Here is a 14,702-nt window from a genome sequence, read left to right as displayed (position 1 = left end):
TTGCTTGGGGCTCTGGGAAGTCCTCGGGTAAGAAGGCGCTCCAGAGACATCTACACCCATCAGGGGCTGTCTTGTCCCTGGGTAGGCGTGGGAGGGACATGTGCTCTGGGCAGAAGAACAGTGTGTGCAGGACAGCAATAACACGCACCAGAGGGCTGCGGGCTCTTGATAGCTGTAAGGAGCCACCTGGGTGGGAAGCCTGCGGGGTCAGCGCGGCGATGCGCTCACACATGCACACGGCACTTGCTGCCTTCCCCTCGGCAGCATCCCTCCCCGGTCCTCCCTCCTGGACGCGAGGGAGACTTGGTAGTGACGCCCTCACACATCTGCACTTAGCATCCTTTGACCTGTTTCTGTCCCCAAACTTCCTTTCCCCTCTCCCTCCCCATCCCCTTCCACTAGCACCTGGTCTCTCTCCTCTTTTATCTGAAGTCTTTTTTTTTCCTGTGTCCTCTCTGGCGTCCACATCTGAGACTTGATTCCTGAGCGGCTGGTCGCACCCAGCATGGATTCGCACCCATCCTTCATTCCCTCAGGGCGGCAACCCCAGTGTCCCAGCTTCCAACTTGGCGCAGTATGTTTATTCGTCTGCTGCTTTGCTGGATTCTGAGGCCGGCTCCTGCGGTGTGCCCGGGAGGGACCACTTCCCCCATCTGGACCTCAGCTTCTCTACCGAGGATAGGAGGCATCCGCCTGTGGCACCGCTTCTGAGACGGTGCCCTCTGAGTGTGGCTCTCCCCTGGCCAGAGCCTCCGCCCCAGCGCTTGAAGGAATCACAGGGATCCCAGGGAAGGGGTGCTGCCCCCAGCTGGGGGCCTAGGGACCACCCTCCCCGAGCAGGAGGGAGAGGGTGCAGCTTTCTAGAGATGAAGACACCGGCAGTCTGGATTCCTCCAGGCCCCTTGGTGGTGACAGGCAGAGAAGCCCGCCCGGCAGACCCAAAACAGAGCTGGCTTCTGGGTCTGGAAAGCCAGGCTGGCCCAATGGCATTCGACCTCCCGAGGCCTCTGTCGCAGCCATCCTCGTCCCAGCATCACAGAGGAGGAGGTTTGCTCCCCATGCAGCTCTGTCCCCGCGACTCCCCCCACCCCAGGCAGCGAGGTGGCTGCTCCCCCACACGTGCACAACCTCAGGCCTGCCCGGGCCTGACCGCACCGCTGGCGGGCACCCCGGCCCCTGCCACGGCCAAATGGCAGGCTTCCCAGTGCACGGAGGGGAAGCCAGTCCCAGGAGCCCAGGCCTGTCGGGTCTTGCCAGACACGGCCCTGACTGCAAGGCAGGGAGCTTGGTTATTCAGACCGGCACCCGCACACGTAAGAACACCCCAAGTTCACCCCTGGACTGCCCCATCTTAATATGTCTGAGTTGGACTTGGCCACTGCAGGGAAATGCGCAAATACAGCTGGGGACACAGTCCCGCTCCCTGCAGTCAGTGAGGTTGAGGCCGCTGATGGAGGGGGTGGTAACCGTGGAGACAAAGGCGGTGGTGCTGATGAAGGTGCCGATGAAGGAGGCAGCAGGGATGATGGGAAGATGCTGGTGATGACCGAGGACAGTCGGTGCTAACGATAAGCACGAAGAGGATGGTGGCCGGGGCTGGGAACGCAGCTTGGCGCACAGTGCAAGGCCCTGGGTTCCATCCCCAACACAAGAAGGAGGAAGAGGAGGAGGAGGAGGAGGAGGAGGAGGAGGAGGAGGAAGAGAAGAGGAGGAGGGCTCCTCACTGCAGCCCAGTAGTAGCCAAGGTAGTCACCCAACCTGCAGGACGCTGTCGTGATACAGATGGGAGTTGGAAGAGAATTTCCAAGACACAGGGTGGAGCTACAGACAAAAGTTTATTTAGGAGCAAGAAATACACCTTCAAGGGAAAATGCAGAGCAGGCCATCTTCGGGGTGGGAGAGGGGGCGCACTGGGGGAGGAGCCTCTTCTTTGATAGACAACTCCATAAATGATCAGCGTATGGGAGCACGGTTGCCCGGGGAGCACAGAGCAGGCCCGGCGGCCCGGTTCTCCTCAGAACCTCCAGGCTGGCGTTATCTAATTGGCGGACGGCAGTTTCTGCGCGCTAACAAGATATCCATACACCAGTGAACTGGACTCACGGTAGTATAAGGTTGACTGGACCTTTTAGAATTCAGGCTTGGAAGAAAACAGCCCTTTCGAATAAAGGGGAAGGTGATGGAGGTGTTTTATATTTAAAGCCACAGTCCCTCTTTCCTTCCCTGTCTGTCTCCTTTTTACCTATTTCTTTTGCTTCTATCCGACCTCACCTCCCCACTCCATACCCTGGTCCCCCGTGCCCTGGTCTTGGCCCCTCTCAGGACACCCCACCACTGCCCTCCTCTCTGGACTCCTCAAGCAAGTCCTTGGGATCCCTGCCAGTGGGAAGCCAGAGAGCCAAGCAGGGCTTCACGGGCTGTAGGCAGGTGGCCCCTGAGCTGAGGGCTGCTGAGGGCGGCCGGGGGACTGGATCTACTGTGTGTGCCTGTGTGCATGCTGCATGTAAGTGTCTGTGGGGCTCGACAGGACAGAGCCCCTGCCCCCCATGTCCTTAGACAGGAGCCGGAGGCCCTGAGCCTTCTTCCTGGAACGTCTAGGTGTTCTGCAGAGAGAAATGAAATGCCCTGGCGCTGTCCTCTGCCCGCTCCTGTGAGTGGCTGGTTCACATGACACTGAATCAGGTCACCGATCCCATCTAACTGAGGTCAAGGTCTGGAGGGTTTGCAAAACCTAACAAGGGCAGCAAACAAAATTTTTGTTTATTATTTTAGCAGCACAGGAGACTAAAAAAGAAAGGGACCAGTGGAAACAGATGTGGGCCCCAGAGAGAAAACAGCTCGATCGCCTGCCCAGGCCTTGGGCGGCGGTGGTCTCGGACAGAGGTGGCTCCTGGGTGGGAGGGCCTGGGCGGACAGCCCAGGCAGCCTGGGGTCTGCGGACCCCCCCCTGCTGCAGAATAACACCCCAGCGAGCTGGGGCCCCTCGCCCTCAGGGCTTGGGCTCAGCTAGCGGGTCCCAAGAGCCCCGCAGGACCCTCAAGGGCAGGGGAAGCAGGTGGGGTCCCAGTTTTCCAAGAGCTGAGAAGCAAGTACCGAAATGCCAGCCCTGGAGGCTGCCGGCACGGCGTGCGGCACCTGAGCGCGTTTATTAATTCGGCATTTATGGAAGGTGGCAGAGTCAGATGGCTGTCCTTCATCTAGGTGGGGGGCTGGTGTAGACAGGGGCCCTGGGAGGGGTGTTCTGTCCTGTCCCACGGGCACGGTTCTCGTGGTGGAGCAAGCGTGGGAACCCCAGCAGGCTTGGGCATGCAGGTGCCCGGCTGCCCCAGAATGTCTGCTCCTGGGCAGAGGGCAGGCCTGGGAACAGCACCCAGGGGCTTTCTACCTCTGGGTTAAACTCCCAGACCTATTCTATATTTTATTTGGAAACAGGGTCTCACTGAGTTGCTGAGAGCCTAAGTAGCTGAGGCCGGCTTCGAACCTGCACAATCTTCCTATCTCAGCCTCCCAAGTCCAGGAAACAGAGCGTACAAGCGTGTGCCACCACGCCTGGCAAGCTTCTGCATCTTAAACTGTGGTCAGCCAGGCACTGGTAGCATGTGTTTGTAATCCTAATGCTTGGGAGGCAGAGACAGAAGGATGGCAGGTTCGAGGCCAGCCTCAGCAAATTAGTGAGGCCCTCAGCAACCTAGTGAGACCTTGTTTTCAAATAAGTAAAATCAGTCTGGGAGTATAGGTCAAAAATAGAATGCCTCTGGGTTCAATTCCCAGTGTCGCAATGTATTTTGTCAGTATTGGAAAACACCTGCCCGTCTCTCAGGCTGCCAGGAGGATCGATGGGCCGTGTGGGCGACCGGGCTCTGCAAATAGCATGAGCCCGACAAATATTGGCTCTCGGGTCAGGTGCCGCATCTCCTCATGCCGGGCTGGCTGCCCGGGGTCGCCCAGCCCACCCTGCCCCCCGCCGGGGCTCGCCTGTGGAATGGGGGTTAGCTGGGTCTGCAGCCTGCCTGGGGAGCTGGGCAGCTCCAGACCCGCACCCTCCCGCACCCCAAATGTTGCACGGGACACTTCTTATACTGAAGGGTTATTTCTCGCGGATCTCAACTGAGATTTCTCCCAGTTTCTGCTGTCCCTGCGTCTGTCGCCTGTGAGTTGGAGGAGGGTTGCCCGCAGAGCTCTGGGCCGGCCGGGCACCCAGGGGCCTGCGCAGCCCCAGCCTCTGCTCCGCTCTGCCGCCGGGCTCTGCGGCCTCACTCGCTGCCGGCCCCTTGGCCTACTTTTATCTCAGCCAGGCTTTCTAGAAGCCACCCAGTAATCACCTGGGGTGATAAACAAGGTGCTGGGAAGAAAGTCCACTTGGGCTCTACAGTTCCCCCTATCAGCAATTCCTCCCTATCAGCAAGCCCAGATAAGGGGTCAGGGCCCTGGGGGGCAGGGAGGAAGGCCAGGCCAGCTGTCGAAGCCGCTCCTTCCTGGGTGCGCCCCCAGGGCCCCCAGCCTCAGCTGGCCAGACACCCCTGGGTGGAGGTCTCTGACCCCCGGCACGTCTTCGTGTCTCTCTGCCTCAGTTTACACATCCCAAAGCCCCGGGGAGTTGCAGATCCACAAGCGGAGGATGGGAACGAGGAGGAGTGCCGCGTGAACCACAGGTAGGCCTGCTCTGGCTCTGGGGTCCCTGCCACGGTCAGACACCCCACCCAGGTCCCGGGGGATGAGGGGCACACCTTCTGAGCGCCAGGAGAGCTGGCCACGAGCTGTGGCTGGAACCGAGGCCTAGGGAGGGAAGCCTCTTACCGCAGGCCACACCTGCAGGGCCGGAAGCCAGCCTGGAGGCGAGGCCTCTCATATACTGCGGCCTTGCCCGTGGCCACACAGCCAGGCAAGTTGGGAAGGACTGTTTACTGCTGGACTAGCGCCTTGCCAAGACGGCCCCTCCATGGGGACTGTGGAGGGGACTGTGCCCAGAGGCAGCGCATACCTACCCGGGCTCACATGGCCCCATACCTATCCGGGCTCACGTGGCCCCTACAAAATGAAAACGTGGGACCCCTTTGTTCCAAATCCACTAGGAATGTTAAGGCAGAACTCAGTGTGCAGGTGCACGCCTGTGAGCCCAGTGCCTAGGAGGCCAAGACAAGGGGATCACAGGTTCAAGGCCAGCCTCAGCAACGTAGCTAGCCCCTCAGGGACCTAGCGAGCCCCTGTTTCAAAATAAAAAATAAAAGAGGACTGGGGTGTAGGCTGGAGGTAGAATGCCCCTAGGTTCATCCCCAGCACCACAAAAGGAAAGAGAAAGGAAGGAAGGTAACAGAAGTGTACTGAGATCTGGGCAAAGTCTGCCCCAACTCTCCCCAGCCCCCTCCTATTCAACCACCGCTGAGCACCTACTGTATGCCAGGTCCCTTCCGGGGATGGAGCACAGAAGCCCCGCCCTTACAGAGCCACCTTCCTGCAAGGGACGGGCGACCCCAGAACACAAAGGAAAAACAGCCCCCACCCCCACCCCAGGAGGAAGTCTGTCGCTCAGCCCCATTTTTGGATGGGGAAACTGAGGCTCGGCTGCCATAGGCAGCTTTCCCAGAGCCCCTTGGGCAGGAATTGGCGGAGCTGAGTTCTCCGTGGGACCGTGGTGCCAGAGGGCCGGAAGCTCAGCAGAGGCCAGGTGAACTGCAGGTCTTAGGCTCTTCTTAAAGGGGCCACCACTTTAGGTGTTATGGAGTAAAGTCTTCTCCTCCTTCCTTTGGGAAAAAGCAGGGCCAGGCTGGTTCTTTCAAGGGTCACAGGTTTCTTTTCCAGAGAGGAAGCCAGGAAAGAGCCATCCACTGCTCCCTGGCGGGCAGCCCAGCGGGGGCCCTTTAAGGCTCGCCAGGGACAAGTTCATTCACCCAAGGGCCCCTGCTGAGTCACCCTTATGAAAGTGATTTTCCTGGCCCCGCCCCCGCGCCCCGCCTCCTCCCGCCAGTGAAATAGCCAGGCTTCCCGGCCTCACACACACACAGCCTCTGGGAGCCCCGAGTAAGAGTAATGGGTGGCGGCCACCAAGGTCCCCACCCTCCCAGCGCACCAGCCAGCCAGCCTCACGGCTCTCCCTCCGCCCACCGCCCGTCAGGTGAGTGGCCCGAGCAAGGCCGCAGGTGGGCGTCGTCGGGGTGGCCAGTCCCCCAGGGGGCCAGGAAGGGCCCCAGTGGTGCTGAGCAGAGGCTCAGTGTGAATCTCCCTCTCTGGCTTCCTCCGGCCCTCCTTCAGACCATCCCCTGTCTGTCCAGATAACTGCCAGCTGCCCCAGGTCCCCACAGTCCAGCCGGACGGCCACTCTGGGCCGGAAGAAGAGAAGTGTGGCTTCCCAGAGTCCCCGAGGCCACCGGTCCTCAGCCAGGCCAGGGGCGTCCCTGGGAGTCCCGGGGTCCCAGGTCAGCCTCTCTCCAGGGGCTGCTCCTTGGCCTCAGGAAAGGGGTGGGGCCTGGGGCTCCTGTGGGGCGGATTCAGGTGACCAAACGGCAGGTAGCCTGGGGCAGACAGCCACTTCCTCATCCCCTGGGCTGCAGGTGACTGTCATCTGCAGCTTTATTGTGCAGCAGAGGACCCGCCCTCTGTTGGACAGATAGCGAGGGTCAGCGCTAGAGTCGCACGTGTGTGGTTTGGGACCTTACAGGGTGACTGGGGCGAGATGCCACCTCCCACCCGCACCTCAGTTTCTCTCTGCGCTGGGGATAAAAAAAAAAAATTCAGTGCTCAAGCCTGTGGGAGGTAAAGGGCCACCTAAGGAGCCCAGTAAGTGCAGCCCCATGGTGGCCCCGCGGCTGCCCACTGCCCCAGATGGACCAAGCTATAGACAGGGCCCCTGGTAGACGCGCCACTTCCCATGGGCGTGAGCTCTGTTTTCGCAGAATCCCAACGATCCACTTTCAGTCTTGTCTCCATCGGTATCTGCCCTCTCCAATCAGGGACTTTAAACACCTCAAAACTAGGGAGTGTAAAAGGTGGGCACGCGAGCGAAATCTAAGCTGCCCTTGTAGGCCGGCCGCGGGCGTCTGTCCCAGGCCGTGAGCACAGCTCTAAGCTCCAGGAGCCTCGGGGACAGCTTGGGTCATTCTTCACAGGAAGTAACCTCCGGCCGGCCCCTGGGTGGTGACCTCATGTGTGTGGCATCCAGAAGCTTCTATTCAAGTGCCTGCCCGTTCTGGGAGGGAGCACTGGCCAAGGAGCACAGAGCCTGCAAGGGGCGGGCAGTCCCCCTCCTCCCTGGCCCTCCTCCCTGGCCTGGGCTCCTGTGAGCCCCATGTCTCACCCCACCCCGAGTGCGGGAGCCCCCAAGGCGGAGGGAGGCGGGCCTGGGGCACAGGATGCATGCACATTGGTCTTGTGGGGCGTGGGGGTGTCTAGGTGAGTCCGGCCCACAGTAGTGGGATTTCAGACCTGTCCCTGCTGGCTCTGGCACCTTGGAGACATAACTCGGCCGTGCCTAGGGCGCGCTTGCTTTTCTCGGCCAGGCTGTTGGTCCCCCCAGGCTGATAGCAGGTGTCCTGAGGAGGGGGTAGACGCCCTCTGGTAGCTGCAACTGTCTCCACGGCCTCTGGGCACCGATGTGCAATGGTTAGTGAGAAACTGGCCCTCCCTGCAAATCATGGAGACCATCGCTACCACCCCTGACCTCCCCTCCCTGCCCCGCCCTGGGACAGAGCAGCCGGGCAAGCGTGGACAGACAGACAGACACGCCTGCTGTATACTGAGCCAGGCCAAGGGGCCTCTGGCAAGAGCTGCCGCCTCTGTGGGCAGAGAGGAGGCCCCGAGCAGGGAAGCCGGGCTCAGCCCCAGCTCAGCCCCAGAGAGATGGGCGAGCCCCCGCACACTGCAAAGGGCTGTGAGGACTCGGGGCGTCAGTTGGTCCACATGCAGTAGGGGAGAGATTGTCAGAGTGCTTATAGCAACACGATTACAGAAAGGTCAAACCAGTTGGCACGGCCTTCAGAGCATGCGTGGCAGCCGGCCAACCCCACCCAGGTAGAGGAATGTCAGTCACCGTCATCCCTCTGAGATCACTCTTGGTGGTTTGGGCCCCAAATCCTCTCCCCGGCAGACAGCATGGGGCGCAGCCTGCAGGAAAGGTCCCGTGGTCCCCATAGCAGCAGGAGGCCACGTCCCTGTCCCCAGGCAGAGAGGAGGGGGCACAGGGTCTGCCTGGACAGGAGCCTGTCCTCCTGGGGAGCCTTGGGAATCGGGGTGCTGGACACACCGTCCTGGAGACCTCCCCGCACCTGCAAAGCTCCCCTCCCAGGGAGCACCGAGGCTTGGGCGCAGACTCTGCAAACTGCAGAGCGCCGTGCGGTCAGCTGTGGGTGCAGGGGCAAGGCCCGGTCCTCCTCAGCACACAGGCCCACACACCCACAGCGGTGCTGGAGTTACGGGCCCTCCACACACCAACAAAAGTGTGCACGGGTTGACCACCCTCCCCAGCCAGAGGATTCACACACAAGTCCACATTCCCACCTCCTCTGGAAGAATCGGAGGCCCTGCCCCAGCCACTCTGGGTGGCCCAGGCCCTGCCCTGGCCGCTTACTCTTTTAACTGTGTGTGACCCCGACCCCTCCGCCAGCCCTGCAGACGGCCCCATGGCTACAGGCAGACATCTGTGTGTGGGGTTTTTGTTTTTTTCTTTTTTAGTACTAGGGATTGAACCCAGGGGTGTTCGACCTCTGAGCTACACCCCCAGCCCTATTTTTTATTCTTTATTTTGAAACAGGGTCTCACTGAATTGCAAAGGGCCTCACTAAGTAGCTTCCCAGCCTTATTATTATTATTATTATTATTATTATTATTATTATTATTATTATTATTATTATTGTACCGGGGATGGAACCCAGAGGCATCCTACCTCTGAGCTACACCTCCAGCCCTGTGTTGGGTGCCTGTGGCCAGCAGAGGGAGCCAGCGCTCCGGAAAAGGGCCTTGTCCCCAGACCCACTCCTCCCAGCTGCCCGCAGGACCCCCCTGCAGGGACAGCCCATCCCCAGCAGACCCTGAGCTCAGTCCTTTTCCACGGCAGGTGCCCCACGCACTGTGCCCCTCCATAAGCCGCCCCGGGGCACGCTCGCAATTCCCATTTTGTACATGAGGAAACCGGGGCTCAGGGGAGCCCAGGGTCGCCAGCTTGGCAGTCGGGATGGCCCCCAACCCACCAGGCTACATGGAGAGGCTCGGGGGCCGGTGGTGTGGGGGGGCCACAGCCAGCACAGAGGTGCTGGGCACACGGTCCCTAGGGGGACAGAGAAGCTTCTGGGAGGAGAGCGGCTTTGGGAGATGCTCCTGCCTTAGGGACCAGGAGGGGCGAGCAGGGTGAGGCCAGAGTGGAGGCTGCGGGTGACCAGGGCCAAGAGGAGGGCGCACCCTGCTTACAGCAGCAAGGGGTGGCCATGGGGCGGAGGGTGTGCACAGAGCCACAGGGGAAGTAGAGTCACACGGTGACCTGTGTGCAGCCCACGGGCCACCTGGTAGCTGGAAGTGGCCACCCCATCCCTGACCCAGGACCCTTCCTCCCTCTCCCTCCAGGCCAGCCGCCAGCTGCAGCCATGTGCGCCCTGAGGAAGGACCAGCTGGGCACCAGCCCCTCAGAGCCCCTGGCGGCCATCATCATCGGTGAGTGGCGCGTGGTGCCCTCTGGACCCGAGGTCAGCGGCCCTGCAAGGCCAGCTGGGCAGCCACGTCTGCTGGCTGTGCTTGGCACCGAGGAGATCTCGTTCCGTGGGCGCTCCCCGCAACACGGGAGGCGGAATAGACCTGAGAGGTCCCCGGGTGCCCGGCCCCACCCTGTGTCTGGCCTGTCCTGGGCACGCACGGCCGTGGCAGGCCTTCCAATATTCAGTCTGCAAACTGGGACAGAAACGCACCCCACTCCCCAGAAATGGCCGCGATCAAGGCAACACTGGCCACCCTGTGTCACTGTGCCCAAGGGTATCCCAAGACATCCTAAACCAGACAAGATAAGGGGGAAAACAGATAAAAACGGAGAGAATGGGCCTGGTGGTGCACGCTTGTAATCCCAGCACTCTGGAGGCTGAGACAGGAGGATCGCGGTTGGTGGACAGCCTCAGCTACTTAGTGAGGCCCTTTGCAACTTAGTGAGGCCCTGTTTCAAAATAGAGAATAAAAAATAGGGCTGGGGGTATAGCTCGGAGGTAGAATGCCCCTGGGCTTCATCCCCAGACCCACAAAAAAAGAAAAAAGTCTGCCCTGAGGACAGCCTTGTTAGTCCTCAGAGAGACCCTCGTCCGTTCCCACTGGAGTCAGCCAGCCCCACAGCCAGCCTGCTGGGCCTGCCCACCGCCCACGCTCACCCAGACCCACAGCGGGCCCTGCCGTGCTCCCGTCCATCTGCCTCGCCGCCGACCCTGCCCTGTCCCCACAGGCAACGGGCCCTCGGGCATCTGCTTGTCCTACTTGCTCTCTGGCTACACCCCGTACGTGAGGTCGGACGCCGTCCACCCGCACCCCCTTCTGCAGAGGAAGCTCGCCGAGGCCCCGGGAGTCTCCATCCTGGACCAGGTGGGTGGAGGGGCGGCCGAGGCTCGGGCACCCACCCCCGGGGGTCCGACCCACCTTCCCAGAGAACGCCCAGAGCAAGGCTGGTCACAGACCAGGGGCACCCCCAAAACCAGCCTAGGGAATTGCCAGAGAAAGAAAACCCAGGGCGTCTGGGGCCCGCAGATGCTCTGCAAGCTGTCTCCCCACGCGCTGCACGCGGCTTCCAGGGAGAGGACGTCCTGCTCCCTGGAGATGCTTGGCAGCCTCTGGAGACGGTCTTGGTTGTCCCCGGGGTGACGCTTGAAGCTTCCTGATACTCACCAGGCCGCTAGAACCAAGGGCCCGGCCCGTGTCCAGAGCCCACCCCAAGGGCTGGCAGACCTCCCTCTCCCCCCTGCCTCCCGGGCCATCTTATCTTATACAGGACCCCTCTGCCAACTGCCAGCCTTCTAGACCCTTCCCGTCCCTTATCCCATTCTGGCTAGATCAGGGCTGCACCCCGGTTTCTTGGTATCGCAGGCCGAGGAGAGAGCCCCACTCTAGGAAACCCGGGAGATGGGTGGGTGTCGGTTGCAGGACTGTCAGCCGTTGGATGCTCTGGGCACATCCCCGGTAGAGGCGGCATCTCCCCAGCTCGTGTGACCGCGCTGGTATTGGGATGCAGGACCTAGTACTGCTCTCAGTCCCCCTGGGTGTCCCTGTCCAGTCTGTGCTCCGGGGACTTTGGGGTCCCGCAGGCACCTCACGGTGACTGCTCCCAACAGCCCGCAGTGTAGGCGTCAGGGAGACGCCGGCCCAGTCCCCTGGGCCAGGGAGCCCGCCTGCCCCGGCAGCCCCTGACCTGCGCCCTCCCCCAGGACCTGGACTACCTGTCCGAGGGCCTTGAGGGCCGCTGCTCCAGCCCCGTGGCTCTGCTCTTCGACACCCTCCTGCGCCCAGACACCGACTTCGGGGGCGACATGGACTCCGTCCTCACCTGGACCCACCAGAAGGAGCGCGCCCTCCCCCACGTGGTCCTGGGCCGGAACCTTCCCGGGGGTGCCTGGCACGTGAGTGGGGGGAGGGCTGGAGCTGCGGGGGGCGGTCCCCCGATTCTTCCATGCTCCCTGACTCCTCCCCTTCTCCCCCTCCCCCCGCAGTCCATCGAGGGCTCCATGGTGACCCTGAGCCTTGGCCAGTGGATGGGGCTTCCTGACCTGCAGGTCAAGGACTGGATGAGGAAGAGACGCAGGTGGGTGGGCTCGCCGTCCCAAGGGAGGGAACCACGGCTCAGATGGGGAGGGGCTGCCTGCCTCAACCTGCTGCTGGCCCAACCTGGCCTCCCGCCGGACACCCAGCCCCTGGGAGGGCCAGCCGGCCCTGCCTCCCACGCTCTGCCCAGCCCGCCCAAAGCCTCTCTACAAGTCAGCTAGTAAGGAGAGCTTTCTAATTAAAAAAAAAAAAAAAAGACTTTGCATTAAAAACCACCACAGAATATTGACAACTGAGGAAAGGAGGCCACCCGGCCACCCCCTGCCAGTTCTGTCACCTCCAGGGTACTTGCGCCTGGTCCCCCGCTCTGACTGCCCCGAGAAACAGTCGGACAGACACGCTGAATCAGCGCGTCCTGCCCTGCCGTCACGGGGTGGGCCGCCCTGCAGGGGAAGCCGTGCCCCCACCCGGGGCTGTGACAGGGTCGTCTCCCTGCGGGCACGTGGTCTCACCAGCTTCACTCACTCTTTCATACCAAGACTTGGTCCCTGAGGATTCCGTAGAAAGATTGTGTAGTGACGTGTTAGCAGCAGACAGCTTGAATTTCCCTTGTAAGCGTGCCCTCTCACGTCCCACGCACGTCACACAGTGCGCTCACAGGGCTTACAGCTGTCCCTTTACACAGCCGAGTAATATTCCCACCAGGGCACACATCAGTTGGTTCAGCAAATCTTCCTCAACTCCGTACTGTGGGCAAAGCCTTGTGCTTACGATGTGGGTGAAACCCACAGCCGACATGCCCCCGCCCTGTGGCACCGCCACGGCCACACACCCGCTGCCACCCAGCTTGAACTCTTTCCCTGTGCCGTCGAAAATGGCTACAATCTGACACCCCTCCCATCCCCTACAGGGGTCTTCGCAACAGCCGGGCCACAGCCGGGGACATTGCCTGCTACTACAGAGACTATGTGAGCAAGAAGGGTCTGGGCCACAACTTCATGTCCGGCGCCGTGGTCACAGCCGTGGAGTGGGGGAGCCCTGAGGTCGTCAACTCGGGGACCCAGGAGCCCGGACCCCTGTTCCAGGTGAGCGGCTTCCTGACCGCCAAGGACCAGAGCCGGCGGCCCTTCTCGCTGTGGGCCCGTAACGTGGTCCTGGCCACGGGCACCTTCGACAGCCCGGCGCGCCTGGGCATCCCGGGAGAGCTCCTGCCCTTCGTCCACCACGAGCTGTCGGCCCTGGAGGCGGCCACGCGGGCGGGCACCGTCACCCCGGCCTCCGACCCCGTGCTCATCGTGGGAGCGGGGCTGTCTGCGGCCGACGCCGTGCTGTACGCCCGCCACTACAACATCCCGGTGATCCATGCCTTCCGCCGGCGGGTGGACGACCCCGGCCTGGTGTTCAGCCAGCTGCCCAAGATGCTGTACCCCGAGTACCACAAGGTCCACCAGATGATGCGTGAGCAGTCCGTCCTGTCGCCCAGCCCCTACGCGGGCTACCGCAGCCTCCCGGAGCACACCCCGCTGCTCTTCAAGGACGACCGGCAGGCCGTGTTCCGGGACCCACAGGGCGGCCACCAGGTCTTCGGGGTCTCCCTGGTCCTGGTCCTCATCGGCTCGCACCCCGACCTCTCCTTCCTCCCCGGGGCGGGTGCCGACCTCGCCACCGACCCCGAGCAGCCCTTGAGTGCCAAGAGAAACCCCATTGACGTGGACCCCTTCACCTACCAGAGCACCCACCAGCAGGGCCTGTACGCCGTGGGGCCGCTGGCCGGGGACAACTTTGTGCGCTTCGTGCAGGGCGGGGCCCTGGCCGTGGCCAGCTCCCTGCAGCAGAAGGAGACCAGGAAGCCGCCCTAGCAAAGGCCCCGACGGAGGGAGATCATCGCAACCCTGCCAGCCGCAGGACTCATCGGAAGATGCCCTGTAGGGGACGGGCCTCCCCCGGCTGGGATATGGGGGGCCACCAGGCCGCCCTGGCGCTGGAGCGCGTGGGGGCACAGTTTGCCCGCGCTCAGACCAAGACCAAGACCAAGACCAAGACCAAGACCAAGACCAAGACCGAGGCGGGAGCAGTGGCCCGAGCCAGGGCCTGGGGCTGGGGGAAGCCACCAGGGTGGGCCCCGCGCCCAGCCCGGAGGAATCCAGGCCGGGTTCCTACAAGAGTCAGGTTCCAAATAAAACCCATGTCTGCCTGCACTCTGGCTCCTGAGGACTCTGCCTGGGCAGGGAGCGTGTGTCGGGGCTGTGTCTGGGACGGAGGGTCCCCGCGCCTGGCCCCTCTCCTCTCTTCCTGCTTGCTTCCTTTCTGCCCCTCGTACCTCGCTCCTGCCTACCCCAGGACCTTCGCCCGAGCCGGCATCTGGCCTAAAGCACCTTCCTGCCTCTCCTCTCAGACCTCTCTCATGCAAATCTCCGAATAAGAACTGCCCCTCCGGGAGACTCTGGGGACCCCTCAGGGCCCCAGCAGAGCAGTTTTAGGGCTCCGTGTATCTGTGCAATGATTTTCGTGTCCGGCTCCACCCACTCCAGGAAGCCAAGAGCGGGGCTCCTCGGCCCTTGGCCGGGAGGGGGGTTCTCGGGCCTGGGCCCCCAGGTGGGCGGACTCGAGCGGGCGGGGTCCTGGTCCAGGCCGTGCGTGGGCACCGGGCGGGGGCCGCGGCCGGCAGAGGGCGCTCGGGGCTCGCCGGACACCGCGCTCCGGCCCCTGCGGCGGCGCCACGGGGGAGGGGCGGGGGCCCCGGGGGGCGGGAGGAGGACTCGGGGGGGCCGCGGGACACTTTCGGGGCCGCCCCCGGCGCGCAGACCCCCGCGAGCCCCGGCCCTCGGCGGCCCCCCGGGCGGGCAGTCCGGCCGGCGCGGGCGGGCGGGGCCGGGCACGTGGCCGGGGTCCGGGCGGGGCGCCCCGTGGCCGGCGCGGGGCGGGGCGCGGAGGGCGGGAGGGAGGGTCGCGGCGGCGGGCGGGGGTCGGCGGCTCCCGGGCGCGGCGCG

At 62.9% G+C, this 14,702-nt stretch overlaps 1 protein-coding gene across 1 annotated transcript; it reads left to right on the top strand.

Moving 5' to 3' along the window:
• Positions 1 to 9,569: 9,569 nt before the first annotated feature.
• Positions 9,570 to 13,571, top strand: OSGIN1 (oxidative stress induced growth inhibitor 1; the record flags this gene model as incomplete). Its single annotated transcript, XM_080703140.1, has 5 exons — positions 9,570 to 9,636; positions 10,406 to 10,542; positions 11,379 to 11,570; positions 11,661 to 11,752; positions 12,623 to 13,571. 5 exons carry the CDS (start codon positions 9,570 to 9,572, stop codon positions 13,569 to 13,571), a joined length of 1,437 nt encoding a protein of 478 aa, XP_080559266.1.
• Positions 13,572 to 14,702: the final 1,131 nt, after the last annotated feature.

This window comes from Muscardinus avellanarius (assembly GCF_963383645.1).
Source record: "Muscardinus avellanarius genome assembly, chromosome: 10".
Classification (NCBI taxonomy): Eukaryota; Metazoa; Chordata; class Mammalia; order Rodentia; family Gliridae; genus Muscardinus; species Muscardinus avellanarius.
This window is presented reverse-complemented; position numbering and strand designations above follow the sequence as displayed.